This window comes from Physella acuta, unplaced genomic scaffold (assembly GCF_028476545.2).
Source record: "Physella acuta isolate Inbredline_101_S28 unplaced genomic scaffold, ASM2847654v3 ptg001375l, whole genome shotgun sequence".
NCBI lineage: Eukaryota > Metazoa > Mollusca > Gastropoda > Physidae > Physella > Physella acuta.
In genome coordinates, this window is record NW_026732890.1 from 168,878 (window position 1) to 195,000 (window position 26,123).

A 26,123-nucleotide genomic window follows, 5' to 3' on the forward strand; every position below is an offset into this window, starting at 1 on the left:
AATCGGGTAACTCAATTCCCCCATCCCCTCATAACACATATAAAAAAATATAAATAACATCTTTTAAATTTCTACACAGTTCAAAATTAGCCAGCTAACTAAGTACTATAGAAAGTACTATAAAAAGCAAATGCTGCAGCACTGTGGAGCTGAAAAGGCGCATAATAAGCAGTTTTCTGCATGCCTTGTCAACAGACGACAAGCCACAGCATCAAGACTGTCCAGCTGGAAAAACATAGTGGTGCATTTGGCAAAGGGCAATCGACAAAACCAGAGTGTACTCTCCCATGTGGGCAAGAGCTCATAATTTCTTGGTGAGCATGTGAAACATGTGAGGGAGGTGTATGAGCGGCTCACAGCTAAGGCACTTCTTAGTTGCTGCCTGAAGGGACTAACCCAAAATGCAAATGAGAGTTTGTATCCCAGTTTTTGGGCTCGCTGCCCAAAACATGTGTTTGTTGGTAAAATGAGGATGAAGATGGCTGTTGCTCTTGCTATAGGGGAGTTTAATTCTGGAAGCATTAGCACAGTCAATTTCCTTGCAGCCATTCGATGCCAACAAGAGCCAGAAGGAGAAAAGAAAGGGAAACAGAGGGATCGCAGAAGGATAGTGCAGGCAGAACGGAGGGCAAGTGCGTAAACAAATAGAAGAATGGAGATGGCTAGTGCTAATGCTAGGGCTGTTAACTGTTCAGGAATTGGAGGATAAAGAAGGTGGTCCATGTACTCTAAGGGAGCCTTTTCAGTACATTTTTTTTAGTTTCAAATGTCAAAAGTGACAGCTCTACTTTTAATGTTATAGTTGTACGAAATTAGGCACATAGCTGTTAACCATGGACTCTAGTTTTATTGATTGTCCACACAAAAAGTTATAAACAGGTTAAGTTGGGTAGAGTAGTCGACCATAACAAAGGAGCTAGGAAAAATGGAAGGCGTCTTCAATAGAGATAGGGTTCTACAGGACCATATTGTTGTTGAGTTGGCTTGACACGAGTACAAAAGAGGATAATTTTTTAGCCAGTCTAGGATTATGAGAAAGGATATGGGTGGAAATTACGCCGACAGGCTTATCGCACAGGCTAGTTTCTGATTGGTCATTAATTCGCCGGGCTTTGAATCTGATTGGTTGCTGCCCTATTCTGATTGGTTGTTTTGTGTTGGTGTCTGCCAGATATGTACCTATACAAGAAAGTGTTTTGCGCTTGTTTTTCAGTTCTACTAGCATTGACGATGGCGAACTTAAATATTCTTCAATGTAATGTATTGTATGGCAAGAAGTAATGCAACCTAACCAGCAAGGGAAAATGTAGCAGTCAACAGAAGGGCAAGTATTTTTCAATCAATAAAAATGAATGGCATAACCCCAGGGGATACAATTAGATGCTTAATAAAAAGAAAAACAGCAAGAGTAGATGAAATACTAATAGAAGAAATATTGACCACCAAACTTAAAATCACACACAAGCAGATAGTCAATGTGTATAACCTGGGAAGACTGATTGAATGGTATGTGACTCAGAGGAAATTTACAGGTCCCTACACATGAGAGAAGTAGCCAAAAACACAACCATCTGTAGCAGTATCCTACTACTACACCTAGACAAAATTTGGTCAAAGTGCCCCCCCCCCCCCCCCCCCAACATTCACACAAAAAATAGTCATGGACATGGTAAGTAACCTGAGCCAACCAAATGAAACCTGCGTCACAACCAAATTAGGTACAGGAGACAGGTAGGCGATTGATTTCCTGTCCATAGCGCCATACTTATTGTATATAAAGTAAACCATACTAAGCGGCTAGCATGTACAGCTAATATCACTGATACAGCAGATTAGTCGGATAGGTTAGGTATTAAGAGCTAGATATTCTTTCATGGTAACTATATTTTAGGTGGATGATGTATTTAAATTCTATTAAACAATTGCTAGATGTTTGTTCCTTAATGCTCTGTATTTTTGTTTACAACCCCTACTAAATCTAAAGGAGAGGTAAAGGGGTGCATAACCATATGTTTAACTCCAAGTTGGAACCAGTGAAACAACAAGCCTTTAAGAAGCAAGCATGATAGTGGGTCATCAACAACCTACTACAAGATTTAAATTATTATTTATCCAACTAAAGGCTTTTAGAAAATTCATCAGCCAAAATAGCATCCATTTTGATACAGGGGATGGTGTATTTAGATGAAGGGGGGAAAATGGTGTTCTTCTTGACAGTAAATTTAATCTAAAATAGTGATTATTACACAAGCTAAATAGAGCATAGAGTCAATTACTAGGCAAGGGATAGTTCTTTACAATAGAACGTAGTAGAAAAATTGTGTTTAACATAAAAGACAATGATAAAACCTATTCCTTCAATTTAAATTATTGAGAGGAATAAAAATAAATAAAAAGGGACTTCCTAATACAACATAATAGAAATGAAAAAGGAAAGTGTGCCTGTTTGCTATTTGGGCCTAAAAACTAAAACTGATAATATTAATGAAAGAAAATGTATAATAAAAAATTAAAAGAATCAAATACTATACAAATTTACAATTATATACACAGTTCATGCTTTAGTACCGATAGTCTGATTTCTTAATTTAAATGCGTATAAAACTAAATCCAATGTAGCTTTCTTTACCAAATTCACTAATTAGAAAACAATGATTAACTATAATCAACCTCAGGTTCTAAGTTTGGGTTATCTTTATCTACCAACTTTAAGCAAACATCTGCGAATTCTGTGAAGATCGGTTCCTTCATGGCAGCAGCCATCAGCTCCTCTGGACTATCTGTGTTCACCAGGTTTTCCATCATTGCACGTAGGTGGGGGTTGCTAATGATGTTTTTCAGTTCTATACTTTCCCCTAAATTGTTTGAATTTACAACAAAAAATATTAAGTTAATTTGAACAATAAGTTACATATGCACACACACAAAAAACAAAAATAAACAATGCATTAATTACTACAATTTTTCCTTACAACTGTTGGATTGTACTTTAAATAATACAGATGAATTGCCTTTTTTTCAGAGTAAAACTGTTGCAAGATAAACCACAACAAACCTAATTTCTTCAATAGCACCTCAGGAACTCTGTCGTCATCAACATTGCGTACCTCACTTTCAAAAGCGGCATGAACTTTTTGTACTGAAAAAAATATGTAGTTCTAAAGTACTAGATCAATTACAAAAGAACATTAAAAATATATCACTAGAAAATGGTAAAAAAGGTATGCATGGTGGTGGTAACAAATGTCTACTCATAGCACTTTTTAACAAAGAGATGCCTAGATACCAATCTTCTCTGGGAAAGTAAAAGTAATCAGGAGTAATAAAAGTTGTTGGAATGGTTTCAATAAAGATTTAGATACAGCTCAAGGTTTAGACTAGACTGAGCTTACCATATGGAATAGGAACAACAGGTTCAGACAGCGGTTTCGTTTCTTGCAGACCCTCTTTAGGCTTCTGAGCACAATTCACTAAAAAATGATACATTTTTATCTATTCAAATTTTTTTTTAAAATTTAAATATACACATAGCTAATGAAGGCTAACAACGAGGCCTAGGGGTAAAGCTCATGGTTGCTTAACCCAAAAGTCCTGAGTTCAAACCCAAGGGCAGATGAGGCTAATTAGCTGGGACAGAAACTGCTCCTGCTGCCTTATAGGCCTAGTTAGTTTGTCCTCCAATTGACAAAGGATATGGAAGCAAATCCAAACAGAAAAGCAGACTGAAATCCAGTCTGTATGGCCCTTAACAGGTTGACCATCTATATATATAATTCTCTTCTGGGAGACGTTAGAAAACAAGCTGCAAGCGCCTCCTTGCAGTCCCCTCTATTTCTCTCTATCACTATCACTACCACCCCACCCGGTCTGGTGAGTGGTGGTCACGCTAAATGTTTACAAATATTAGAGCCAGGTTTAGTGACGGCTTTTAGGGGCAGATAATTTAGTTTGAAACGTTTTTAAACTTACAGGAGGTAACTAAGAGGAGGCTGCTTTCACGGGGAGGGGGTGTGTAGGGTCGGGGTAAGGAGAAGGGGGGGTAGTGTTTTAAAGCAAATATTTTCAGTGGCAGCATTGGTACTGTCGAATTCACAAATTATGAATTACTGAAAAGTAGAAAATAAAACAACTAAATAGCGGCGTATGATATGCCGCGGGTCGGCTCGTAATATTTAATTGTGTTGGAGGAAATCCCCAACCACATTATTAGAACAAAGAAGAAGTAGGCCCATATAATAGTTTTTGATAAGGCTGCCAATTATTGGCACATTAAAAACAAAAATGTTTCATTAGGCCTATACTTCATTAAAAGTTAAATAAGTTAGGCATATAGGCCTGGCCTAGTAATAATTATAATCAATAGGCCTACCTTTATGGTCTTTACAACATGCCACTGAACAGCTGTGAAAATAGAAATGTAAACATTTTAAACAACTTTTTTTTTTATTTGAATAGATCTAGATGGCCTATAGGCTAAAAATATTACCTACAATTAAACTAAACTTTACAAAACACTAGATCTAGTCTTAAGTCTAGCTGGGAGAATATTTATACCGATGTCCAATAATGGAATCCACTTTAAAAAAGGGGTGTGAGGTTACTGGTAGTTAAATAAATACACACATGGTTGGCTAGTATCAATGCTAACCCTGGTCCTACCATATGCCTAACCCTATAGTAATTTCTAACCATAAAATTAGTCGAGATTACAATATTACTAACAACCCAACACCCCTTTTCTAAAGAAGATTCCATTATTGGACATGTATCAATATAGATCTAGGCCATAGGGCCTATCTACATCATTAATCATCCCCTAGGCCCTAGACCAGGGGTCTTCAAACTTTTCAGCCTGAGGGCAGCATTAACTATGATACTATCAGATGGGGGGGGGGGGGGGGGGGGCAGAGTTTCTTCAAGGCATCTCTTAGGTGTTATGGAGGGTAAACGGAAAAAAAGTCACAGGAAAAAAAACACAGAAAAAAAGTCACAGTGGAAAAAAAATTTTGGAAAAAAAGTCACAGAAATAAAGTCACAGAAAAAAAGTCACAAAAACATTTTTAGAAATATTTTTTTTATTTGTTTAGAATTGTAAAATTTTGTATGTTTCTTGTTGTGGGTTGTATTTTTTATAGCATAAATTATTTATAGACGTTAAAGCATTATGGTTTATAACAATTGTAAGTAAAACTACTCTAATATATAATTTACACAACAATCTCAACTTTTGTTACGTAGGGCCTACTTAGTTAAAAACGCGGTAGAAAATTTAACTATAAAAAAATTTAGGCACATTTTGCCGTAGGCTATTCTCTGGTCGGCCTCTCCTCAGTAGGCATTGTCCGAACATATTTTGTGTTGTTGACGTCATGCGTCAATGACAGCATTTGAACCTTGTCGGCTTTCTTTTTTGATCCTAAGTGTTGTTATGTAATGAGCGTGATAAATGTGGGCAGTAAAGGTGGTTGAACTAAACATCTAAACATTACTATTGTGACCATGAGTTGAGGGCAGCAAGTCAGACGAACTTACCATTTCACGGTAATTTAATGTTGGTATTTAAAAAAAAAACAGGATTAAAACCGTGGACTTTGGAGCATTCTATTAAACGCTACTAATCTTAAGTTTAAAATAATTACAATCTACATACTTCATAGTATGAAGTTCATACTAAATATTTTTAGAAAATTCCTATGCGTATACAGCCTACACACATTACATTACATTTAATTAATCCTGAGTTAATTTGCACTCTCTGAATATTTAATACATAAAAGTATTAGGCCTAACAAGTATCATGCAAATATAATATATTTAATATATATTTGTGACTTTTTTTCCTGTGACTTTTTTTCTGTGTTTTTTTTCCTGTGACTTTTTTTCCTACAATCGTTATGGAGCCCCCCCCCCCCCCCCCCCCAACAAAATATAAAAATTCCAAGCGCACCCTCTTCTCCCCCCCCCCCCCCCAGGAAAATATTTGTAAGAAATCTGTAGCTAGTCTCATAACGCGAGTTGAATTACCTCCCCTGACCCGCTTTTTTATGGCCACTTTCTAGTTCGTTTTTTTCGATCGCGTCTCGGCACTGTTGCTAAAAATAGCATTCGCGCAATACCATACGGGTAAATCTGTTTGGCGCCTGCTACACGTGATAGATCGTTGAATGGCCGACAAGCTGATATAAAAATTATTGCGACCGGATGCGATTTTCGTGGAAATTGAGCTAGATTTAGCAAAAGACAGCTATATTTGTGTAAAATATTATTATTTATACTTCTACTTACACAGATATTTTGATAACTGCAGTTCAGCCGTCCATTTTTCTTTTAAAATGTATCTTTAGAATTTCTGTACCTTTTGGCAATCGGTCAGGAGCATTTGCGCACTAAACCCACCCCCCTACGGCAGATCCGATTTTTTTCCCAGTGAACTCGTACTGACCTCCCACATAGCTAAGATAGTACATTGATACTGATGGGAAAGCCTCTAAATCTGTATTCCTTCTAGAGATCTAGAAATAAATCTAGATCGTGGAGTTTTTATAATGACTTTTAAATTGAATGTCTCCAGTTTACGATATTTTTTTTTCAAAACATAGCTACTTTTAGTACTATATTTAAGTATTTCAAATCCTTTTGGTAGTTTTTTCTTAAACTTAGACCTAGATCCAGTGATTAGATATCTATATTTTGTACTTATTACTTGCAGGCCTATTAAAATAATAATAAAACAGTTTGCTTGATAACTTCATTAGGTCATTTCATAAACACAAATGTTATAAACATATAAAAATCACAAAACCATACGTAATATCTGAATTCTGTAGCCTACCTTACATTTAGGCTAATACTGAATTAAAAAGAAATTACATTAAGGTTTGAAATTAATACAACTTGTAATTAAGAAAGAAAGCTTCAGTTCTAAATACTACAAGATACAAACAATGAAACAAATTCAAAGCTTTTTTCAACCCATTTAGTCGAAAAGATTTTTATTTTTTCCGATATTGACCAAAATAAGTTTTTAAAGCTTAGGCCTAATGTTTTTACAAACATAACTCAATTTTATTAGGCCCCTGTAAACATTAATTAAGATTCCTCTGTAGACAAAGCAATCTATTTGGCAGATGAAGTAGAGTTCATGTTTCTTGACCTCGGCATATGAATGAAGTGATTGTCCGTGTGGTCAGCGATATTCACAGCCGCCTTTACTTTTTAACTTTAATTTCCCCAATGTATATCAGGTACCCATCAGAAATGGGTGGACTCTAATTGAATTTTATTAAACAAACATTTTGATATAGGCCTAGATCTATAACATTCTAAACATCTGTTCTGTAGAATTTACCTTTCTGCTTCCAAATGCAGTATTTTCCAATTGAAAATTCATCACAAAACATACAATAAATTATATAAATGGCATTTTATAAATTTATATAAACTATTTACTTTCACCTTGGTGTAAAAAAATGTAGGTATAAGCAAACTGATTTCAATAGTAAGAAAGAATCATGTCTTTTCTTGCTTACTAGCTTTAAAACAAGTGAATTTGACTTTTTACCTGCGTTTTTGGTCGCGTTTCTAAATATTTTATTTGCGACACTAAAAAAATTATATTTAATCAACCGATTATGCTAAATTAATAAAATTGGTACTGTTGGATTGCATTTTTAAAGCTCTACAATTAGAGCAAATTACACTGTCCGGACACACACCGCGAAAAACGCAACTTAAAACTTCCATGCGGTCTCATTCAGTAACCGCTTAACATAGGAAGGAAAAAAAAGTATCATATCTATCCGCAATCATTCTACTTTAATAATGTGTGTGTCATTTTGTATTCATACGCATAGAACTTTAGCTATTCTTGTTATAGTGACTGGGGGGTCTTAACGTGTGTTCGGACACATGTAATACAATTTCAAATGTGTTCGGACACCTTTACCCGTCATCGGACAAAGCACTTTTTGTTCATTTAGAATAATTTAAAGTCAATTTAATGAATAAAAACATATATTATATGCATTTATATTGTGTTATTGATTGTTTGTGAGGTAATTTTAATAGTATAAAACCTTTTTCCCACACTCCCAAAGTTCATCCCATTCAGCCATTGCGGCTCGCGCAGTACACTGCTAAGCCAGCCAGGTCACATGATTCCCCCTCCTCTTTCGCATTCCACTGCCTTCTTGACCTTATTTTGACCCTTTCCCTTCAATAACCAGCCCCTTTTATGATCTAAATTCTTATTTAATAATATTTTTGTGTTGCTGTCCGGTCCCATGTAAGGTCAAAAAAGTTAGCGAACACCCCTTTTTTATTGTTCAAGCACAAAATAACCCATTAACCTTGACATTTACGATGTTCCATACATATATAGAAGCTATTTATAGTGTAACCTTTTAGCTAAGCGTTGATTGGTTCAAGTTTTGCCCCTAAGTCCAACCCTAGGTCACTTCATCCGGCTGGTGTAAAAATAGAAATGTGCGTACCATGCAACGTTAAAAATTTTCTAAAAATAATTCTTGAGAGAGGAAACGGAAGTACTTGACACGGAAGTGTTCATAAATGAACAGTTTACGTGCAGGCGCTGTGGTTTCGCATGAGACATGCTAATTAAAGTTTCTATGAGCCAAAAACCGACGAAGTGTTCGGTACCATGTAGTGTTCGGACAATGTAATTTGCTCTAGATCTATATGCTATTCTTTTTATAATTTGAAGAAAATTGAATTTATATGAGACTAACTAAAATCTGTAAGAAACACTGTCGTGGAACGACAACACACTACTGCACTAGACGTCTAATGAACACAAGCAGTTGAGAGGTGGAACATTACATTTTTTTTTAAATGGCGAAACGTGCTTGCATTTTTCACCCATTTAAAAATAAAAATAAAATTAACTTACTATCTCTCAAGACATAGAGGACACTTGTATTTTGTGGTCTCCACACAGCAAATAATACATTTCGACATCTTTGAAAATTAATACGTATTTAGATCTAGATTTCTAGATTAGGCAGGCCTAATGCAAGTTTTGTAAACAACTCACATGTGTGATGTAGGCTAGGCCTAAAACTAAAACCAAGTCACACGTGTTAGACCCTAGGCCTAACTAACGCGCATTGGCCGAGTGGGAAGCAATTTCCGGGTCAAGTTTTTAACAAACCCATTAGGCCTACTTTTTAAAAATGGACAGTCAAATGGCCAAAACACCGCCTGACGTTAGAAAATAATCATTACAATGCTTTAAATTAATAAATTTGGAGTACTTGCTCTAGATCTGGACCTATAATTATAAATAACGCCTAAATAGTGTATTTAGAATTTAGAAATCAAGAATAAGCTTAATTTAACATTAGGCAATAATATTATAATAATTATTAATTTTCTAGAATCTAGACTAACTATATAGATCTAGTCTAGATTAGATCTTCTAGACTAGATTCACTAGATCTAGATCTAGATTTTCTAGATCTAGATTTATAGATTATTTCATTATTATAGATCTAGTGTCTAGACCAGGGGTCTCCAAACTTTTCAGCCCGAGGGCCGGATTAAATATTAGTCGGGGGGGGGGGGGGCCAGAGTGTCTTCCAGTCATCTCTTCGGGGTGGCAGCTCCTCCCCCCCCCCCCCCCCCGAAGAACGTCTTCCCCCTCCCAACGATATTAAATTTATATATAACTTTCACACAACTTATCCATCTTACTGCTTTGAATTATGGTAATTCTTGCGATTCTGTGTTTGTGTCTTTCAACATGTCTCTGAACTATCTATGGATGAGCCAATGTCAATGTGAACTTATTAAATTCACCATCATCAACACAAGATTCAATACACTGCTATAATATAATGTCCACATATTTAGCACACAAAGCTTGCTGGTGAATAATACAGTGCAGGAACATTGGTTGTAGAATGTTTTTCTCATTCGCTTGTCCAACCAAGTCTTTCTTTATGACACTCATGTGCTTTCCTCCATCAACAGTCAGGTAACAGAAGTTAGTCCAGGCCAAGTTATAATCAGCGAATTTTTTTTAACTCATTGAATATATCCTCTCCGGTAACAGTGTTATGTAGGAAAGCCAGTTCTTGTCTTATTTTCTTGTCTTCATCAACATCTCTAATGAACACTAGCAGTTGAGAGGTGGAACAGCTGTCCAGCGACTCATCAGTTGCAATTGAAAAATAGCGAAACTTGCTTGCATTTGATTCACAAAGTTTTCATCAATGTCTGCAACACGGTTGGCAATGCTACATTTTCAATTTGTTTTGAATTTTTCCTCAGCCACCTCCAACAAACATTTTTTTCGTTGACAAAAAGATCTTCGCGGGCCGGATGAGAGGACCTCGCGGGCCGCATACGGCCCGCGGGCCGTAGTTTGGAGACCCCTGGTCTAGACCTAGAATCTAATTCTAGATTTCTAGATCTAGAATTCTAGATCTAGAAATCTAGAATCTAGAATTCTACATCTTCTAGTTTTACTTCTCTAGTCTTCTCCACTTCTTCTTTCTAGATCTAGATCTAGTAGATCTAGATCTCTAGCTATTGATTTAATTTTTTTAATGAAGTTTTAGTTTAGCTAGATATAGAATATATACTCATATAGATCTATTTAGATCTCTAGATCTAATATTCTATTATTACTTATTACTTTATTAGTTCTAGATCTACATCCACGTGAAAACCAAATTTTGCTTTTTATATTTTATTTTTATTTAGTTACCGAAAATATTAAAAACATCAAATACATCCAATCTTTAGTAAAGTCCGAAAAAAACCAGTCAGACAGGATTTTATAACCATATTGCTTTTTATATATATAGATTAATTGTAACTACGCCGTGCAAGATTTTTAAATTAATTTATGGACCTCTCAAATAACTTTGAGACTTTTCTCGCTGGTGTCCATTAATTCCATGAGGCCTATTACATTTTAATATATTGAGCTAGAGCTAGGCTATTATTTTTATAAATTATAGGCCTAAAATATTTTATTTTAGGCTTTGTTAGAGTAGGTACACAGTTGTTTAAGACAGTGATTTAAAAAACTTCCAATTATAATTTTTTAATAGATTATAATATAAAACTCTAGAACTAGTGAGGCCACTGCCTCATCAACCAACTGAAGTGATATAATTCTCATGGATACACTAACTCAGGTGTCTTCTTCTTCCTTCTTAATTGTAAAGTTGGGAGGTATTTCCTCCATCATAGCATTTGTACAACCAAGAACAAACTACTACGAGTCAGCAGTTTTTATATTCTGGAGTTTTCTCTCCTAGATGGGTTGATATCCAGTTATTGAGTCACATCTACCTGCGGGTTTACATTTGGATCTTTATGATTTAGAAACAACGAGCTTTACCGTCCCAACCATGCTTATCCCACTGGGATGTCAACTTTAGGCTGTTTACAGTCTCTCTTTTCTTTGACCTAACAGCGTCTACCTTTCTGTATATAAAAGCAAACTCAGGGACCCAAGGGCCCTTTCGCATGAACATTAATGTTGAGAAATTATTTATATATTTTTTTTACTTTATTTATGTTTGTGATATACAGCATTATTAATTATTATTTGCTGAGAAAATTGGGGAGGGGGGCTATTCAAAGTTCAAGATGGGTAAATGCTAGTGTTTACAGTACACTATGATGTAGGGAGATTTTAAAACCAGCTTGGATTGTGAAAATTACTTTGGCAATCAACCCATTTCAGTAGGCCTGCTTTAATTAAATTATCTAGACTACATACTTTTGAATTGCATCTTATTTTTTCTAGGTCTTGGTATTTTCTTATCATGGATGATACAAGAAAAAAAAAATGAGTAGGCCTACATCAATGAAAGATCAAAGTGCAAGAATTTATTTTACTACATAGGCTACTACAGGATATTAAACATTCAACGTAATGCTTCTCAAAGAGTGTGTTAAACCTTTATTGAAACACTGTCACATTAAGAACTCTGTATCACAGTTTATAGATCTTTATTCCCACACTTGGATTAATACAAGTTAATTCAAAACAGGTTTATTTAAATACTCGAATGGGTAGGCTTTATTTATTTTTTATTTTATTTATTTATATAAAATATTATGATAGCCTACATTTTTTTAAGGCTTTTAATGTTAAACTGTAGGGTAGAATATTAAAATAGATTTTTTTTCAAGATGCAGACTAGATCTAGAACATAACTGCTGTGTGTTAAGTTAGCCTTTGAAAAAAAAATATTATTCTTTTTGCAGGTACATTAATAAATGGTTGTGCAAGGCAGTTTATTAAAAACGTATATTTCTGGAGTGTAAATTCCAGTCTGCCCTTGTTAAGAAAAAGAAAACTTCTTCACTCTACTCAAAGCGATTTTCACATGTTTTGTAAATGCATGCTTATGAAAAACCAACAGAGGTATGGAACCTCGGTCGATCCTTGCAACTTCACAAAGTTGAGCACATCCGTCACAGACACATGGACAAAAACTGTGACAGTGTCACTCCCTCAAAAACATAATCCAGGGAAAAATCTTCCCTTCAGAATATCAGTTTTAGACACATTTCCTGGTGTAGCAGATGAGAATAAACCAACAGTTGTAGCTATTCATGGCGTTCCCAACACCGGCAAGGTCTATCAGTCTCTGGCTACACAGCTGTACAATAAGGGCATTAGACTTGTGGCACCCACAACCTTTGGTAAGTTAAGGCAAGTTCTTGCAATTTCTTGCTACAAAGCTATACAATAAGGGCATTAGACTTGTTGCACATACAACCTTTGGTAAGTAAAGGCAAGGTCTTGCATTTCTTGCTACACGGCTATACAATAAGGGCATTAGACTTGTGGCACCCACAGCCTTTGGTAAGTTAATTCAAGTTCTTGCAATTTCTTACTACACAGCTGTACAATAAGGGCATTAGACTTTGACAAGGAAAGTAAACAAGGTCTTGCAATATCTTGCCACACAGCTATATAATAAAGGCAATAGATTTGTATCTGACAGTTTTTCTTGGCACAAATTTATAACAAGGGAATAGCTTTGGGGGCTAACACAAAGCTTGTCTTTGGTTGGACTCAGGGATATCCTATGTCCTCAAACAGTTTTTAGCATTTGTAATAGTGCACTTATTCTTGCTGTCCCACCAAACACATTATACAGAAAACTGATGACTTTTAGTTTTAATCAACTGTTACTTGCAACTTACTTAAAATGAAAGAAAAAAGATAATTTTTAATTGTTGTATTGTTTGTTTCACTAGGTATGGATTTTTATTTTTAATTGTTGCATTGTTTGTTTCACAGGTATGGAATTTAGTCAAGCGGATGTCAAACATATATCAAACATAGACTTTACAACCACAAATAGAGCTTATGCTACACAACAAGTCCTCAAAGAATTGAACATCAAAAAGTAATAAGCAATTTTCATGGTATTTTATTTAAAAGTTAGCCTAAGCTTAGTAATATTTTATTTTTATTGAAATAGAATATGTTTTGTTGATACTATGATAGGCTCTTCTCTGGGTAGGATTTAAATAGTGCATACGTTGTGTTAAAAAAAAAAGAGAAATTATGTAAAGTTGATAGGATTTTCTGCAATATTTGTGTTTGTAAAATAATTATTGTTTGATTTAATATGTGTTTGATTAGTTTTTCTCTTTAATACATTTCCTCTTTACTTTACAAATGATGCACACATAATTGTGCAGGGACGTGGGTGGTGTACAGTGCAAACTTGGGTAATGTATGTGCTCTAAATTGTGTGCTTGTTTTATGTAGAATTGATGTACTGGTAGGACATAGTGCAGGATCATGGGTGGTCTATGAAGCTGGTGCAAATTGGGACAATGTTGGTGCTCTAATATGTGTAAACCCAACAGGTGCAACGGCAAACAGGTAGGCATTTACGGCAAACAGGTAGGCATTTAGCTAAATTTGCATAATCTATAACATCTTTTAATCGTCATCTTTTCATATTCAAACCCAAGACATATAGGGCAGATGAAGTAGAGTGCATCTGTTTCAATTATCTCAGCATACAAGGAGATAATGTTGTCAGCACTATGCCCAGCCACCTTTGTTTACCTAACGTAATTCAGATACCTATCAGGGCTGGGTGGACTCAGGGAAGTCCTATTGTCACAATTCCAAACTGAGATCCAAGCTCGAGATCCTCGAGCTAGCAGCCAAACGTTCTACCTATTGACCACGCTAAAGTAATTTAACACTGGCCATGAATATCATTAATTATGTAAAGTGGTAAAATGTACTTTTATGCAGTTTTGATCCTCTAAGCCAGGGGTTCCCAAACTTTTTTTACTCTAGAGCACATTCTAAAATATCTGTAGGGTGGCGGGCACCACCTATTTTAAATCGACAAACTCCTTCCAGAGGCGTATTGACCCTTTCCGGCGCCCGGGAACAAAACTTTCGATTTGCACCGCCCCCCCCCCCCCCCTCAAACTTTCAATTTCCATCCCCTTCAACCTTTCAATAATGTTTATGAAAAAATTCTGTCTCTGTCGAATAGTGAGAGGCGGGCACATACGAATCGTTCGACAATGACACAACTTATTGTTTATAAATGTTACAACAAGGCTAAGCATTCAAGATAAAGTATAGAGCTATATTTTGTTCCTCAATCTATCAATGCTGTAGTCTGATTTGTTTTGAATGTTCCAGGGGTATGAGGCCAGAGTGGTTCATGAAATCTGTTGCTTATCTCTTGCTCATTCCATGGTGTAGATGGCTCTTGATGCCTATAGTCAAGCGGGCGTATAACGCTTTGTTTGGTAAGGAATGTTTGGAGGCAGAATATAACTTAATAATAATGTACCATGGTAAGATAAGTAAGTGCCAGGAATTTAATCCCCTAATGGATTGTATGGTTGAGTAGTAGAGCACATGATTGTGAACCTGAATGTTTCCAGTTTCATTCCTGAGTCAGTAGCACATTCCTAAATACACTCAGCTCTTGTTGAGTTTCTGGCTCGCATCAGGGAAAGTAAGGACAATGGTATGTTAATCCTGTTACTGTTACATACAGTGGTATTAGAAACAGATCAACTGTACTTAATCCTTGGGTCTGGAAGGGTGGGGTAGGAGTAGACTTTACCCTTTTTGTTTATGAAACTTCCCTTGTTAATTGACAAAAAATTGGTTTAAATAATTGAAGTAATTGATCAAATATAATTTATGCATGAGGTTCTGATTTCATCTAGATATAAGAGAGGTATCATTGGATAATGATGGGGCCCACTTGATTGCCTGCCAGCAGTATATCACACATCAACAATATGAAAGGGTAGGTAACAAATGTTTTTCTGGTGAGTTTTATTACATAAAAACAGAAAATACAATACACCAAATAGGTTTCTATTTTTCTTCAAACTTTATTAGCTAATTTATTAGGTCACTGGAAGCTCTTCATTAAGGCTAGGTTAAGTTACCCTGTCATCTGCACCGTAGCTTCCTTGGGGAGTCTCTCCTATTATATCCATTGGTGACCCATCTTTAATCTTGACTCTTATCACTTGACTTCATAAATTAGAAAATCTTTTCTTTCTTAGACGAGTTTTTTTTTTGTTTTTATCTAAGTTTTTGTAACTTTTTTTTTTACGGGGAAGGGTTGCTGGCCAATGTCCCAACCATCTTCCTCTCAAACATTCACAAAACAGCCTACAGCTGATTTGTGAAAATCTTGTATTCCTGCTATTAGTTTTTTTTTGTTTCTTTAAATCTTCCCTTTTGTTGTAGGTTCCCATCAACGCAAATAAGATCCGAGAGAAAAAAATTCCAATTGTTATGATGTACTCACTGAATGACAGACTTGTTGAGACTTCAATCTGTTCTGATATGGCTGATAAGTACCTACAAATCCCTAAGGAAAATAAAGTCATGTTTGCTGATGACAAAACATCAGACAAAGATCCATGCTTTGGTAATCATATTGGATATTTATATAGGGTTGTACTTGTTATGTTTAGGCTTTTCCGTTAGTCAGTACTACTTTTTAAAGTAAAAGTTCCTCTTTAGACCCAGCGATCCATTGGGCAGATGAATAGAGTTTATGTTTCTTGACATCAGCATGTGAAGGAGTAGTGTGGACGGCACTTTGCCAAGTTACCTTTACTTTCCCCAGCGTTAGTCAGATACCCATCAGAACTACAGTCAAACAATATTTAGGTTGAGGTTAAATAACTGATATGTCCATGTCTGGTACTACATAAGTACCCATTGTTATTTTAGGAAATATTGTTTGCCTTTTGAACATGATCCATAGGGCAGATGAAATAGTTTTCATCTGTTTTTTTACCACAGCATTATAGCATATGAAGTGATAGTGTGGTCAGCACTGTGACCTTTTTTCCCTAACATGAGACAGGTACCCATCAGGCCTTGCTGGACTCAGTGACCCCCTACAGACTTATGTCTGAGATTTGAACTTGAGATTTTCAAGTTAGTAGTCAAACCACTTGACCACACCGTCCCATATTTTATTTTAAAATTTACAATTTTTAGTTTAAGGTATCTTTTTTATATCATAAAAATATTTGTTCCATTTTCTGATCCGTACAGTTCCTAATGGCTGGTTCTCTAAAAGTTTGGTGTTTGCCAGAGGGGGACATATTGTTCATATAGCCCATGAAGCTGAGCTGGTGCAACAGATTGAACATGTTATAAAACAAGGATCCAAAAAAAGATGTTTCGCCACAAAGTAGTTCTAGAAAATACAAAAATTTAGTTATTTTTTTATAAAGGTTTTTGTTTATTTGCCAGAATTTGCCATTGTATTAAATTTTGTTTATAAAGAAATAATCTATAAATCAATCAAACATAATATTGATGATATTAATCATTTCAAAATCTTTATGGTTTTGTTTCCTAAAATTGAAAAACAAAAATGTAAATGAAGACTATTCTCTTAAATAAATACTCATCCAACATTGGCTTTTATTTTACATCAACAGAAGTTTATTGAGTTTATCAAATGGAAAACCAGCATAAGTCATTAAAAGAATTTGGTTAAAATGTATACATGTATTGCAAAAATTATAAGAACATAACAACCCTGTTTGTACATACTATACAAAAAATAATGTTATTTATTTATTTATTTAATCTACATCTGTGATATCCTGAACACTGCTTAATAAAACATTTGAATGTTTACATTTTTGTGTTGTTTTAATTCCAAATTCTGGTAGTAATTGGTCGGTTTATTCAATAATTTTCTGTGATGTTTTTAATTAACGTAAGCTTTAGACTGATGGTTTCAAGCATACAAGTTATGTTGATTACATCACAGATCACACAAATACATGTAGATTATGGGATGGCATGATTGAGTGTATTGCACACAATTACTATCCCAGTAGCCTCAAGTGTTGTTTCTATGCTTGAGTGCATCCAGCTCTAATGGTTACCTGATCTATTACCGCCTGTTTATATTTAACTTACCAGCATTATATTTACGAAACAGTTTATTTTAAATACCCATTATTATATGGCACTGGTTAGTGGTAAGCCTTATACTATTTTACAATTAAAAAAAAATATTAAGGGCTTGCAATTAACATTAGACACGCGTGTGGCGCTTACGGTTTTTTTTAAAGGCTATTAGTAAATAAATCAGAACTAGAGAAAGAGAGTTAATGTTATTCACAATAGCTGCGATGTTTTTAAAGGGAGGTAACAGATTAATATTTCAGTAAAAAAACTAAAACCTGGGTTATCTTTCTTGTTTTCTGTATACGGGGAGGGAGGATCGTCGTTCTGTCACCAGCAATACAGCAGCAGACGGTCACACACGAGACGGCGCGTCATTGACACAACTCGGTGACCCGACGGGGGGAGGGAAAAAGTGATGCTTGAATGGTAGTGTAGTCGGTGTAGTACTAGAGTCGGGGGGGTCGACACACCTGTTGGAGAAAAGATTCACTACCGTGTTCCCGCTTGACCCAACCTCGCCACGGCCTCAACAGATCGGTAAGTGTCTGTGTCACACACACCGTTCAACTACACTTGTGTATGTTTACGTAGGTTAGGCATGTGTTTTTTTCTTTACCTCCAGTGACGGCGCGTGTCTGTTCAAACACATTCAAGTAGGTTCTCTAGAGGTCTTAGGGACACATGTTGTCTGCACTGGTGCGTGTCGTCTGTGTGTGTGTGTGACACATTCTCAACACACTTCCCGTTTATCGACAACAGGATTTCCTATGTTATTTTTTAACTATTTCTTGTCTTAATAATAGCAGCACGTTTCGGAAGTATACAGGCCAACTATATAATAATTATATATAGAATCTAGATTCTAGGTCTTATTAGATATGTAATATTCGGATGTTCTCCTTTAAGTTTAAGCAAATATCCTACTTGGATTAATTCTAAAGGTAAGTTCTATCTAGTCAGTTAACCTACTTGACTACCTGTCGTTGTCACTTAGAGGCGCAGTGCTGTACCGTGCTATCTAACGTAATACCTACATACTACATAGGCTACAGTGCTATATGACGTTACTATGTGATAAAATATAGGCTTTAGGCTACTTCATAAAATTTAAGCCATGCATCAATCATGTATATCATTGTATATAGATTTACAATTGTACAAATAGATTCTAGGTATAACCCTAACCAGTGTTTGAAAATAATGTTTTTAAAATAACGTTTAGGCCTATGTCTATTAATTTAAACTAACACAGATTATTTAAGACTTGACGGATGACTTCCCTAAATTTTATTTTGAGATTATTTGTAATTTGAATTGACTTGCATGAGTATGACTGCTCATCGTGGCTATTCAGCTACTCTTATCATTTATATGGCAGATAAAATATAAATAGCCTAGATGCGTAAAGTTGTCGTATTTCTATATTTACGTTATAGCTTTAAAACAACCTAGTTATCCTGAAAGTTTACATCGGGGTGATTTTGACTTTTCCCCTATTAGGTATCAGTAAATGTTAGGTTTCTTTTTCATTATACTGACACTACATGCATCAAAAAGTCCCCAAAAATTGTCCAAAAGCCCCCAACCCCCCTCCATAAAATTTTAATTTTAACAAGTTTTGATATTTGATCATATTTTTTATTCGTTAGAAAATACAAAATAAATGCTATCTCACAACCCCCTCTTCCCCCGAACGAAATGGAATTTATATAGAAAACATATACTTTTATCAGTGTCCGCCCCCTTCCCCCCCCCCCCCCCCCCCCCCCGGAGAAAAAATTTCACGAAGAAACACCGTTCTTTAGTTAGTGCCATATCATGTAGTACTAGCAGAGTATCTTCCAGGCATCACTTCGGGGGGGCTTGCCCCCCCCCCCGAACGAAATGAAATTTATATAACTTATATAGAAAATATATACTTTTAACAGTGTCCGCCCCCCCCCCCCGAAGAAAGTCTACCGCCCCCCCCCCCCCCGGAGAAAAAAGTCTGGAAGAAACACTGAGTACTAGTGTATATCTACCACGTATAACAATATGAAAGTGTAAAACCACCTCGACCCCCTTCAATATTTTTGGCTTTTAAAATCATGCAACAATGGAACATCAAAGGATCTCAAACATAAAATCTAATTTTTGTCAAAAGTAGAAAACTGTGGTCTTCATACATATTTTAATTTAGGAATACTTCTCTTATCTGCAAATATGTAAGTTTATATACAGAGTTTCTTCCAGGCATCTCTTCGGGGGGGGGGAGGGAGGCTTAGCCCCTCCCCCCCCCCCCCCGAAAAATTTTTACCGCCCCCCCCCCCCCCGAACGAAATGAAATTTATATAATTTATATAGAAAATATATACTTTTAACAGTGTCCGCCCCCCCCCCCCCCGAAAATTTCAAGTGCCCCCCCCCCCCCCACCCGGAGAAAAAAGTATGGAAGAAACACTGTTTATATATAGTCCTACAAATACACCAAAAGCCTGTGTGTCCATTAGATTCTCTTTAAGATCATCCCGCTGTATTTCCTGTGTGTGATACGACCAATCATAACGACGATCTAAATATCTTTTTTTCAGTGATTCAAAAGGGGGACAAGCCAACCGTGACCGTAGGGCCGGAGTGAACTAACGCCACAGGATTTTACGCATCATTAAACATGGTGGATGTGTGTTTTCGTTAAAAAAAAGGATAACTAAAATTTTCAAGTCACGCAACGATGAGTTTATGGAGTCCTACACATGTACAGTTTACTGGTAAGTTGCTGATGTTTAGGCGCTTGGTAGTGATGGCGTAGGTGTAGGGCATAAGAGGGATGGTATTAGGAAGAAATACATATATACATTCACATATAAGATCTGCATACCCTTGCTTGCTACTTTTGTGTTGTAATGTTCAAATTACCTATAGGAGGACAGAAAAGACAGTACAAACTACAACACAATCGCATTCGTATATTTTGTAAAATAAATGTTAATTTCACTTAATGAAATATTTTTAAGAATTAATTAAAAACCTTTAGAATAACAAGCTTTTATCTATGCACTAAAAAGAAGAAAATAATATGCCTTTTTTAAACAAAACAATGAACCACTATCTGAATATGTTAGGCTAGGCTGTCGCCTCTTCTGGGAGGGACATACACCGCTGAAAATAGCTTTCCACGCATCTCTCTTCGGGGGATAGTCTCTCCAACTGTTCCCATGTGTATGCAATTAGAGTTTCTTCCAGGCATCTCTTCGGAGGGGGTGGGGGGAAAGGCTACCCCCCCCCCCCCCGGACGAAATGGAATTTATATAGAAAACATACTTTTACCAGTGTCCACCTCCGCCCCAGCCCCGGAAAATTTCCGCCCTTCCCCCGAAAATATCAAGTGCCAACCCCCCCCCCCCCCCCCCCCCATGTGTATGCAATTAGAGTTTCTTCCAGGCATCTCTTCGGAGGGGGTGGGGGGAAAGGCTACCCCCCCCCCCCCCCGGACGAAATGGAATTTATATAGAAAACATACTTTTACCAGTGTCCACCTCCGCCCCAGCCCCGGAAAATTTCCGCCCTTCCCCCGAAAATATCAAGTGCCAACCCCCCCCCCCCCCCCCGGGAGAAAAAAGTCTGTAAGAAACACTGTATGCAATCGGCTCACCATTTAAATAGCTGTAAAGAAAAACTATTTAAATAATTGTACAGAAAAGTGTGGGTCGTTCTCAAAGTTTTATTAAGGGAATAAAATCCAAATCGACATGAACGCGCCGTAGCAATAGCTGTAACCGTAGCTGTAGCTTAACAATAACATGGGCCCTTTTTAGGGCACTAGCACCGCCTTTGATACGGTGCTGAATGGTGGTATGTTTATATCGAGATTAGCTTCTCGGGAAAGTGTTGTGGACTTACTGATAGTAATATAGTATTGTAACTAGGTTTGTTTATCTGCGTGTGTAGTAACCATGGTGTAATTTAGGTTTACGGTCGGGATTATAAGATTAGTGTTGAGGTCAAGGTGGTGATTGGGGATAGCTTTAGGACAGAAATTGTAGAATAAAAAACAGCTTACCATACGCTGGACGGAGTGGCCTACCATTAGAGAGCTAGGCTGCTAACCCCAGAGTCTCGAGTTCGAATCCGGGTCCAAGTCAATAGAACGTCCCTTAGTCCACCCAGCTCTGATGGGTACCTAACTCACGTTAGGGAAGTTAAAGGCGGCTGGGCATAGTGCTGACCCTACTATCCCTTCATATGCCGAGGTCACCGAAACAGATAAAAACTCTACTTCACCTGCCCCGTAGACCCTTAGGTCCTTAGGTTTGAAGCGGAAAGGTGATTCTTTATATATGCCAGATTTAGCTTTTTATGTTGTCACTTTGTATGGTAATTTGGCATGGAGTTTAATCAGCTCTGTGTACAGCACTAAAGAGATTAAGTCCAGTCGTAATCAATTTTTTATGCTGTTAATTTGAATTCATGCATGCATAATCTAACACACATGCTGTAGTGGGTTGTTTATAGTGTAGTTGTATTGTGTTGTACGGTGTATTAGGTCTATATTGAGCTATAACATTGCATTTGATCGAAATTTCGGCTGTTTATATTGTTTGTGTGGATAAACTGATATATATGTAAAACTGGCTTTAAACACAATCTAAAGCTTTGCAATCGTTGCTAATGACGGTGTAAGAAGCTGTTTTGATGTGTATCCCTTAAATTGATTTCTGTAGTGCTAAATCGTGGAGGAATTAAGGAAGAAGAAATTACCAGACATCTTCACCGTTATCAGTGGGTGGTGGTCTATGTAAATGGTACATACTGTTCACTGAGTTATATAAAAAGTCAAACGACTGTGTGGTGTAATAATGTGTTCGCGATTTCTCGGTTGCTCAGCAAAGTCGTCAAAAAGATTATCGTCTTTTGCGGTTTCAGCTATTCCTTATTAAGTGATAAGCCCTAAAGTGTTGAAGATGTTCATTGATAGTTCTTAAAGTGTTTAATTTGTTTATGCTGTGTGATAGTTCTTATAGTGTAAAACGTGTTTGAACACTGTGATAGCACTAAAAAAGAGTATCGTTTTACTTAGAGTTAAGTTGTTCCATTCCAACATTGTTTCTCCAGTTAAACTGCTGGTAACAATGATACGTTTGTTTTAACTATAAGAGGCTAAACGCCACACATATGATTAGCATTGTTTCTTGTAATGTACTTCAGTAAAGGCATCGGTATTCGCAGTTCAGGGACGGCGTGGCCTAGAGGTAGAGCGCTAGACTGCTAATCCGAAAGTCTCAAGTCAGTAGAACGTCCCCGAGTCCACCCAGCTCTAATGGGTACCTAACTAACGTGTATAGTGCTGACCACACTATTCCCTTATTTACAGAGGTCACTGAAACAGATGCGCTCTACTTCATCTGCCCCATGTGTCTTGGGCACAAAGGATAAAAGGTACACAATTCAATAGATATTTCGTTGACAGCTTAACATTGAAATAAAGGCATTGTTGATAATATTTAATAATAGACATTATCTGTCCTAATAAATAGCCTGGTTAATAGATTTTCTATTGTAGATTATATATTTTTTTCTATTTCGTCCGGGGTGGTGGTGGGGGGGGGGGGTGTAGATGAGGGGGGGGGGTGACCAACTATGACGAGATACCTGAAAGAAACTCCTACAGCTGGTGTAAGCTTGTACGTAATCATTTTAATACGGCTCGATGTTATAATTTGAATAAATTACCCAGTGCTATTATTAATGTTGCGGCTAATTATTTTTATAATTAGCGTGGCCGTGAATAATCGTCAACCATGCGAACTAATAAATTAAATGCTGGTGAATATTTAATCTAATATAAACAGTTGATTGCTTCTATTGATACCTGATTATGGTTCTATTGTGGTTATACAAATAGTAGTATTGTGTTGAAGGTTTTATTCTCCACTTTATACCTACTTATACATGGAATCATTCATGAGTTGAGTATCCTTTGATCCAGTCTCAAATTTGAGGTGAGCGGTTCTCAAATGTGTGTCCTTTCTTGCTTCCTCCTTATTTAGACTTGAATTTTCCAATACACCCCCTTTTATCAAAATAGGCTTCCACCCCACCTCTGCCCACCCCCCCCCAACCCCCATACATATTATCTTAATAAAAATCCAATATATGATGACCTATACATAAAGGTGTGAACCTCACTATAATAAACATAATTTTCCACAAATGTGTGGGTCACCTTGTCACGAGTCTTTTCATACACTTAAAGGGGAGTGAGGTCTGTGAAAATAGACGTGATTAATGTCCGCTAATTTGTCCTAATTGTTCATTAAACTTTTATTGTTAAAATAACAATTGACAATATCTGTCTTTTTTTTTGTAAGGGGAGAGTACTACAAATTACTTTGTACTAAAAAAATTGCCGTATATTTTTTTTTATAAAGGGACATAATACAGGTAGGAGCGTGTGTGATTTTAGTTTAGTACAAAGATTAAAGCGACACAAACGGCATAAATTAGCGAACAAAGAGGCGGCGTTGTTTTATGTTACAATTATAATACTTTGATTTGGTTCGCTTTGTGAAGGTAGCAGACGCCAGGCGCCATCATAGTAATTGATTTGACATGCTTGTCTTGTTGGGGTCAACTTTACCTACGGCGGTGGTCGGTTTTTTTTAGGTCATGGGGTCAAATTTGCATGCTGGGATTGTTGGGAAAATGCTGGTTGTTGAACATGTGGGTTTTTTTTAAGCGGGTGGCATTTGGGGTGGATTTTTTCGGTGACATTTTAAAAAGATTATAGTGCTAAAGGCATGACATGTAATGGAGATATGTTTAAAGGTTGTTACAAGGGAGTTTGTGCGTGTTAAAATTGGGGATGGGTTAGCATTGAAAAGAGAATTCTAATAGACTACGAATTTGAGTTTAGATGTAGAATTGCCTATGTTTTTATTAGTATATTGTGTAATTGTTATTTCTTCATATTTTCATGCCCAAAACACATCGGGCAGATAAAGAAGAGTTCGTCTGCTTCGATAACCTCGGCATACATGGTGTCAGCACTATGCCCAGCCGCCTTAGTTTCCCTATCGTGAGTCAGGTACCCATCAGAGCTGGGTTGGCTCAGAGACGCCCTACAGACTCGAGCCCGATAATTGTAGGCTAGATATGTTTTAATAATTGTACTACGAATGTGGTTGATTGTAAGTCCCCTAACCAAATACAAGTTTAAAGAGTTAGTGATTAGGAGTCCAGTTTAGTCGCCCCGAGTAGAACTGGTCAAATTTAAAACTCCCATGGGTTAGGGACCCCGTCCCTCGGGCTGTTGTGAGGTCAGGCAGGGGGGGGGGGGTGATTAGGGTGAGGCTGAGGTCGGGAGAATGAAAATGTATACCTAAACATCGACGCAAACGGCAAAGCGTCTGTTATACCACGTATGGAAAATGTGCAAAACCAGTACAGCTTGATATATTTGCAGAAAGTATTCCTAAATAATAATTCTTATTCTAAGTATTATCCTAACACTCGATATAATCTTAATCGATAATATAGAACCGAATCCTAGAAGACTAGTCCCAGTATGATAAGGAATTCTCAAAAAATAAAAATCGCTTCGTTGGGTAATAGAAAATACATTCTCTTTTATGTTGTCAGTTGTCTCCTAAGTTTTTCTTACCATGGCCTACACACTATTTTATTCTAACCCCCAACACACCCGCGTCGACCTCCGTTGTCTATTTTACCTAATCTTTTGACGTCAGTGTACACTACCTGACACAAACCCGACGAATCTTTTTACTCCCCCGCCACCCTTCTCGAACAACGCTTCCTTTGTTATCTTTGAATACGCTCGCTAGTCACCCTTCAGTCCGGGACTGCTCTGAATTAACCCATAAGTGGTTGTAAGGCTAGTGTAGTGCGCGTCTGCCAAGATCGAACTGTAGCGTATTATTTAGATAATAAAGGGTTAATCTGATCTGTATTTGATGTCTGCCATAGATCTTCAAGTAGAGCCTTTGTAGACTAAAAGAACGACTACGTTTCAAAGGGACGATACTTTTGTAGGGGGGGGGGGGGGGGAATTAACGCTGTATTGTTCTAACAACGTGCAGTATAGAGCAAGGTAATCGAGTATTGTAGCAGCTTCGTTTGTTAGTGTTTGGGTTAAGGTTACAGTGTCTTGTGGACGATATTGGACGATTATTGTTACAGAATTATTGGATTTCCTGTATTGATCCCAAAAATTATTAATTTTTTTTTTTATTTGTGTGGATACTAGTCATATGCGAGTGTTTGATGCGCGCACACACACACACACACACACACACACATATATATATATATATATATATATATATATATATATATATATATATATATATATATATATATATATATATATATATATATATATATATATATATATATATATCAGATCCTAAACGTCCTAAATTTGACCAAAGCGTTGTTTCAATCTCAGACAGCATTGGTGTTAAATGAATGAGTCGTTGTTTTCTAGTCTACAATTGATTGTCTTAATATGTGGCGACATCCTGCTTGAATAAATAATGACGCAGGATATGTAAAAAGAAAAAAACAATAAAAATAAACACTGGTTATAATAAAATAAAAAGGACATGAAAAGGAAATACAATACGATGTGTAAAAACGATGTTTGTATTGATTTGTGATTCATGCATTGCGTTGTGTCTCCTTGCTT

At 36.5% G+C, this 26,123-nt stretch overlaps 2 protein-coding genes and 1 long non-coding RNA gene across 7 annotated transcripts in view; 2 read left to right on the forward strand and 1 right to left on the reverse strand.

The window, feature by feature from the left end:
- Window positions 1-2,483: 2,483 nt before the first annotated feature.
- On the reverse strand, window positions 2,484-9,092 carry LOC131927123 (zinc finger HIT domain-containing protein 3). The gene is made up of 5 exons (XM_059282788.1): window positions 8,909-9,092; window positions 4,370-4,401; window positions 3,393-3,470; window positions 3,056-3,139; window positions 2,484-2,855 (listed from the first exon to the last, which is right to left on the reverse strand). The coding sequence occupies exons 1-5, from the start codon at window positions 8,974-8,976 to the stop codon at window positions 2,656-2,658; spliced, it is 462 nt and encodes a 153-aa protein (XP_059138771.1). The 5' UTR covers window positions 8,977-9,092; the 3' UTR covers window positions 2,484-2,655.
- A 41-nt stretch (window positions 9,093-9,133) lies between these two features.
- On the forward strand, window positions 9,134-17,142 carry LOC131927130 (uncharacterized). Of its 5 annotated transcripts, none has more exons than XM_059282797.1 (9): window positions 9,134-9,224; window positions 11,783-12,051; window positions 12,247-12,687; window positions 13,292-13,400; window positions 13,769-13,885; window positions 14,672-14,781; window positions 15,211-15,293; window positions 15,746-15,929; window positions 16,568-17,142. In XM_059282797.1, exons 2-9 carry the CDS (start codon window positions 12,048-12,050, stop codon window positions 16,708-16,710), a joined length of 1,191 nt encoding a protein of 396 aa, XP_059138780.1. In that variant the 5' UTR covers window positions 9,134-9,224; window positions 11,783-12,047; the 3' UTR covers window positions 16,711-17,142. The 5 variants fall into 5 exon arrangements, with proteins under 5 accessions (XP_059138780.1, XP_059138779.1, XP_059138782.1 ...); XM_059282796.1 differs by having other exon boundaries at window positions 9,166-9,317; XM_059282798.1 differs by having other exon boundaries at window positions 9,169-9,268.
- A 650-nt stretch (window positions 17,143-17,792) lies between these two features.
- Window positions 17,793-26,123, forward strand: part of LOC131927129 (uncharacterized) — a 25,642-nt gene continuing 17,311 nt past the window's right edge. The window contains exons 1-2 of the long non-coding RNA XR_009383603.1: window positions 17,793-17,977; window positions 20,011-20,187. This is a non-coding gene — a long non-coding RNA (uncharacterized LOC131927129). The remainder of the gene's footprint in view (window positions 17,978-20,010; window positions 20,188-26,123) is intronic.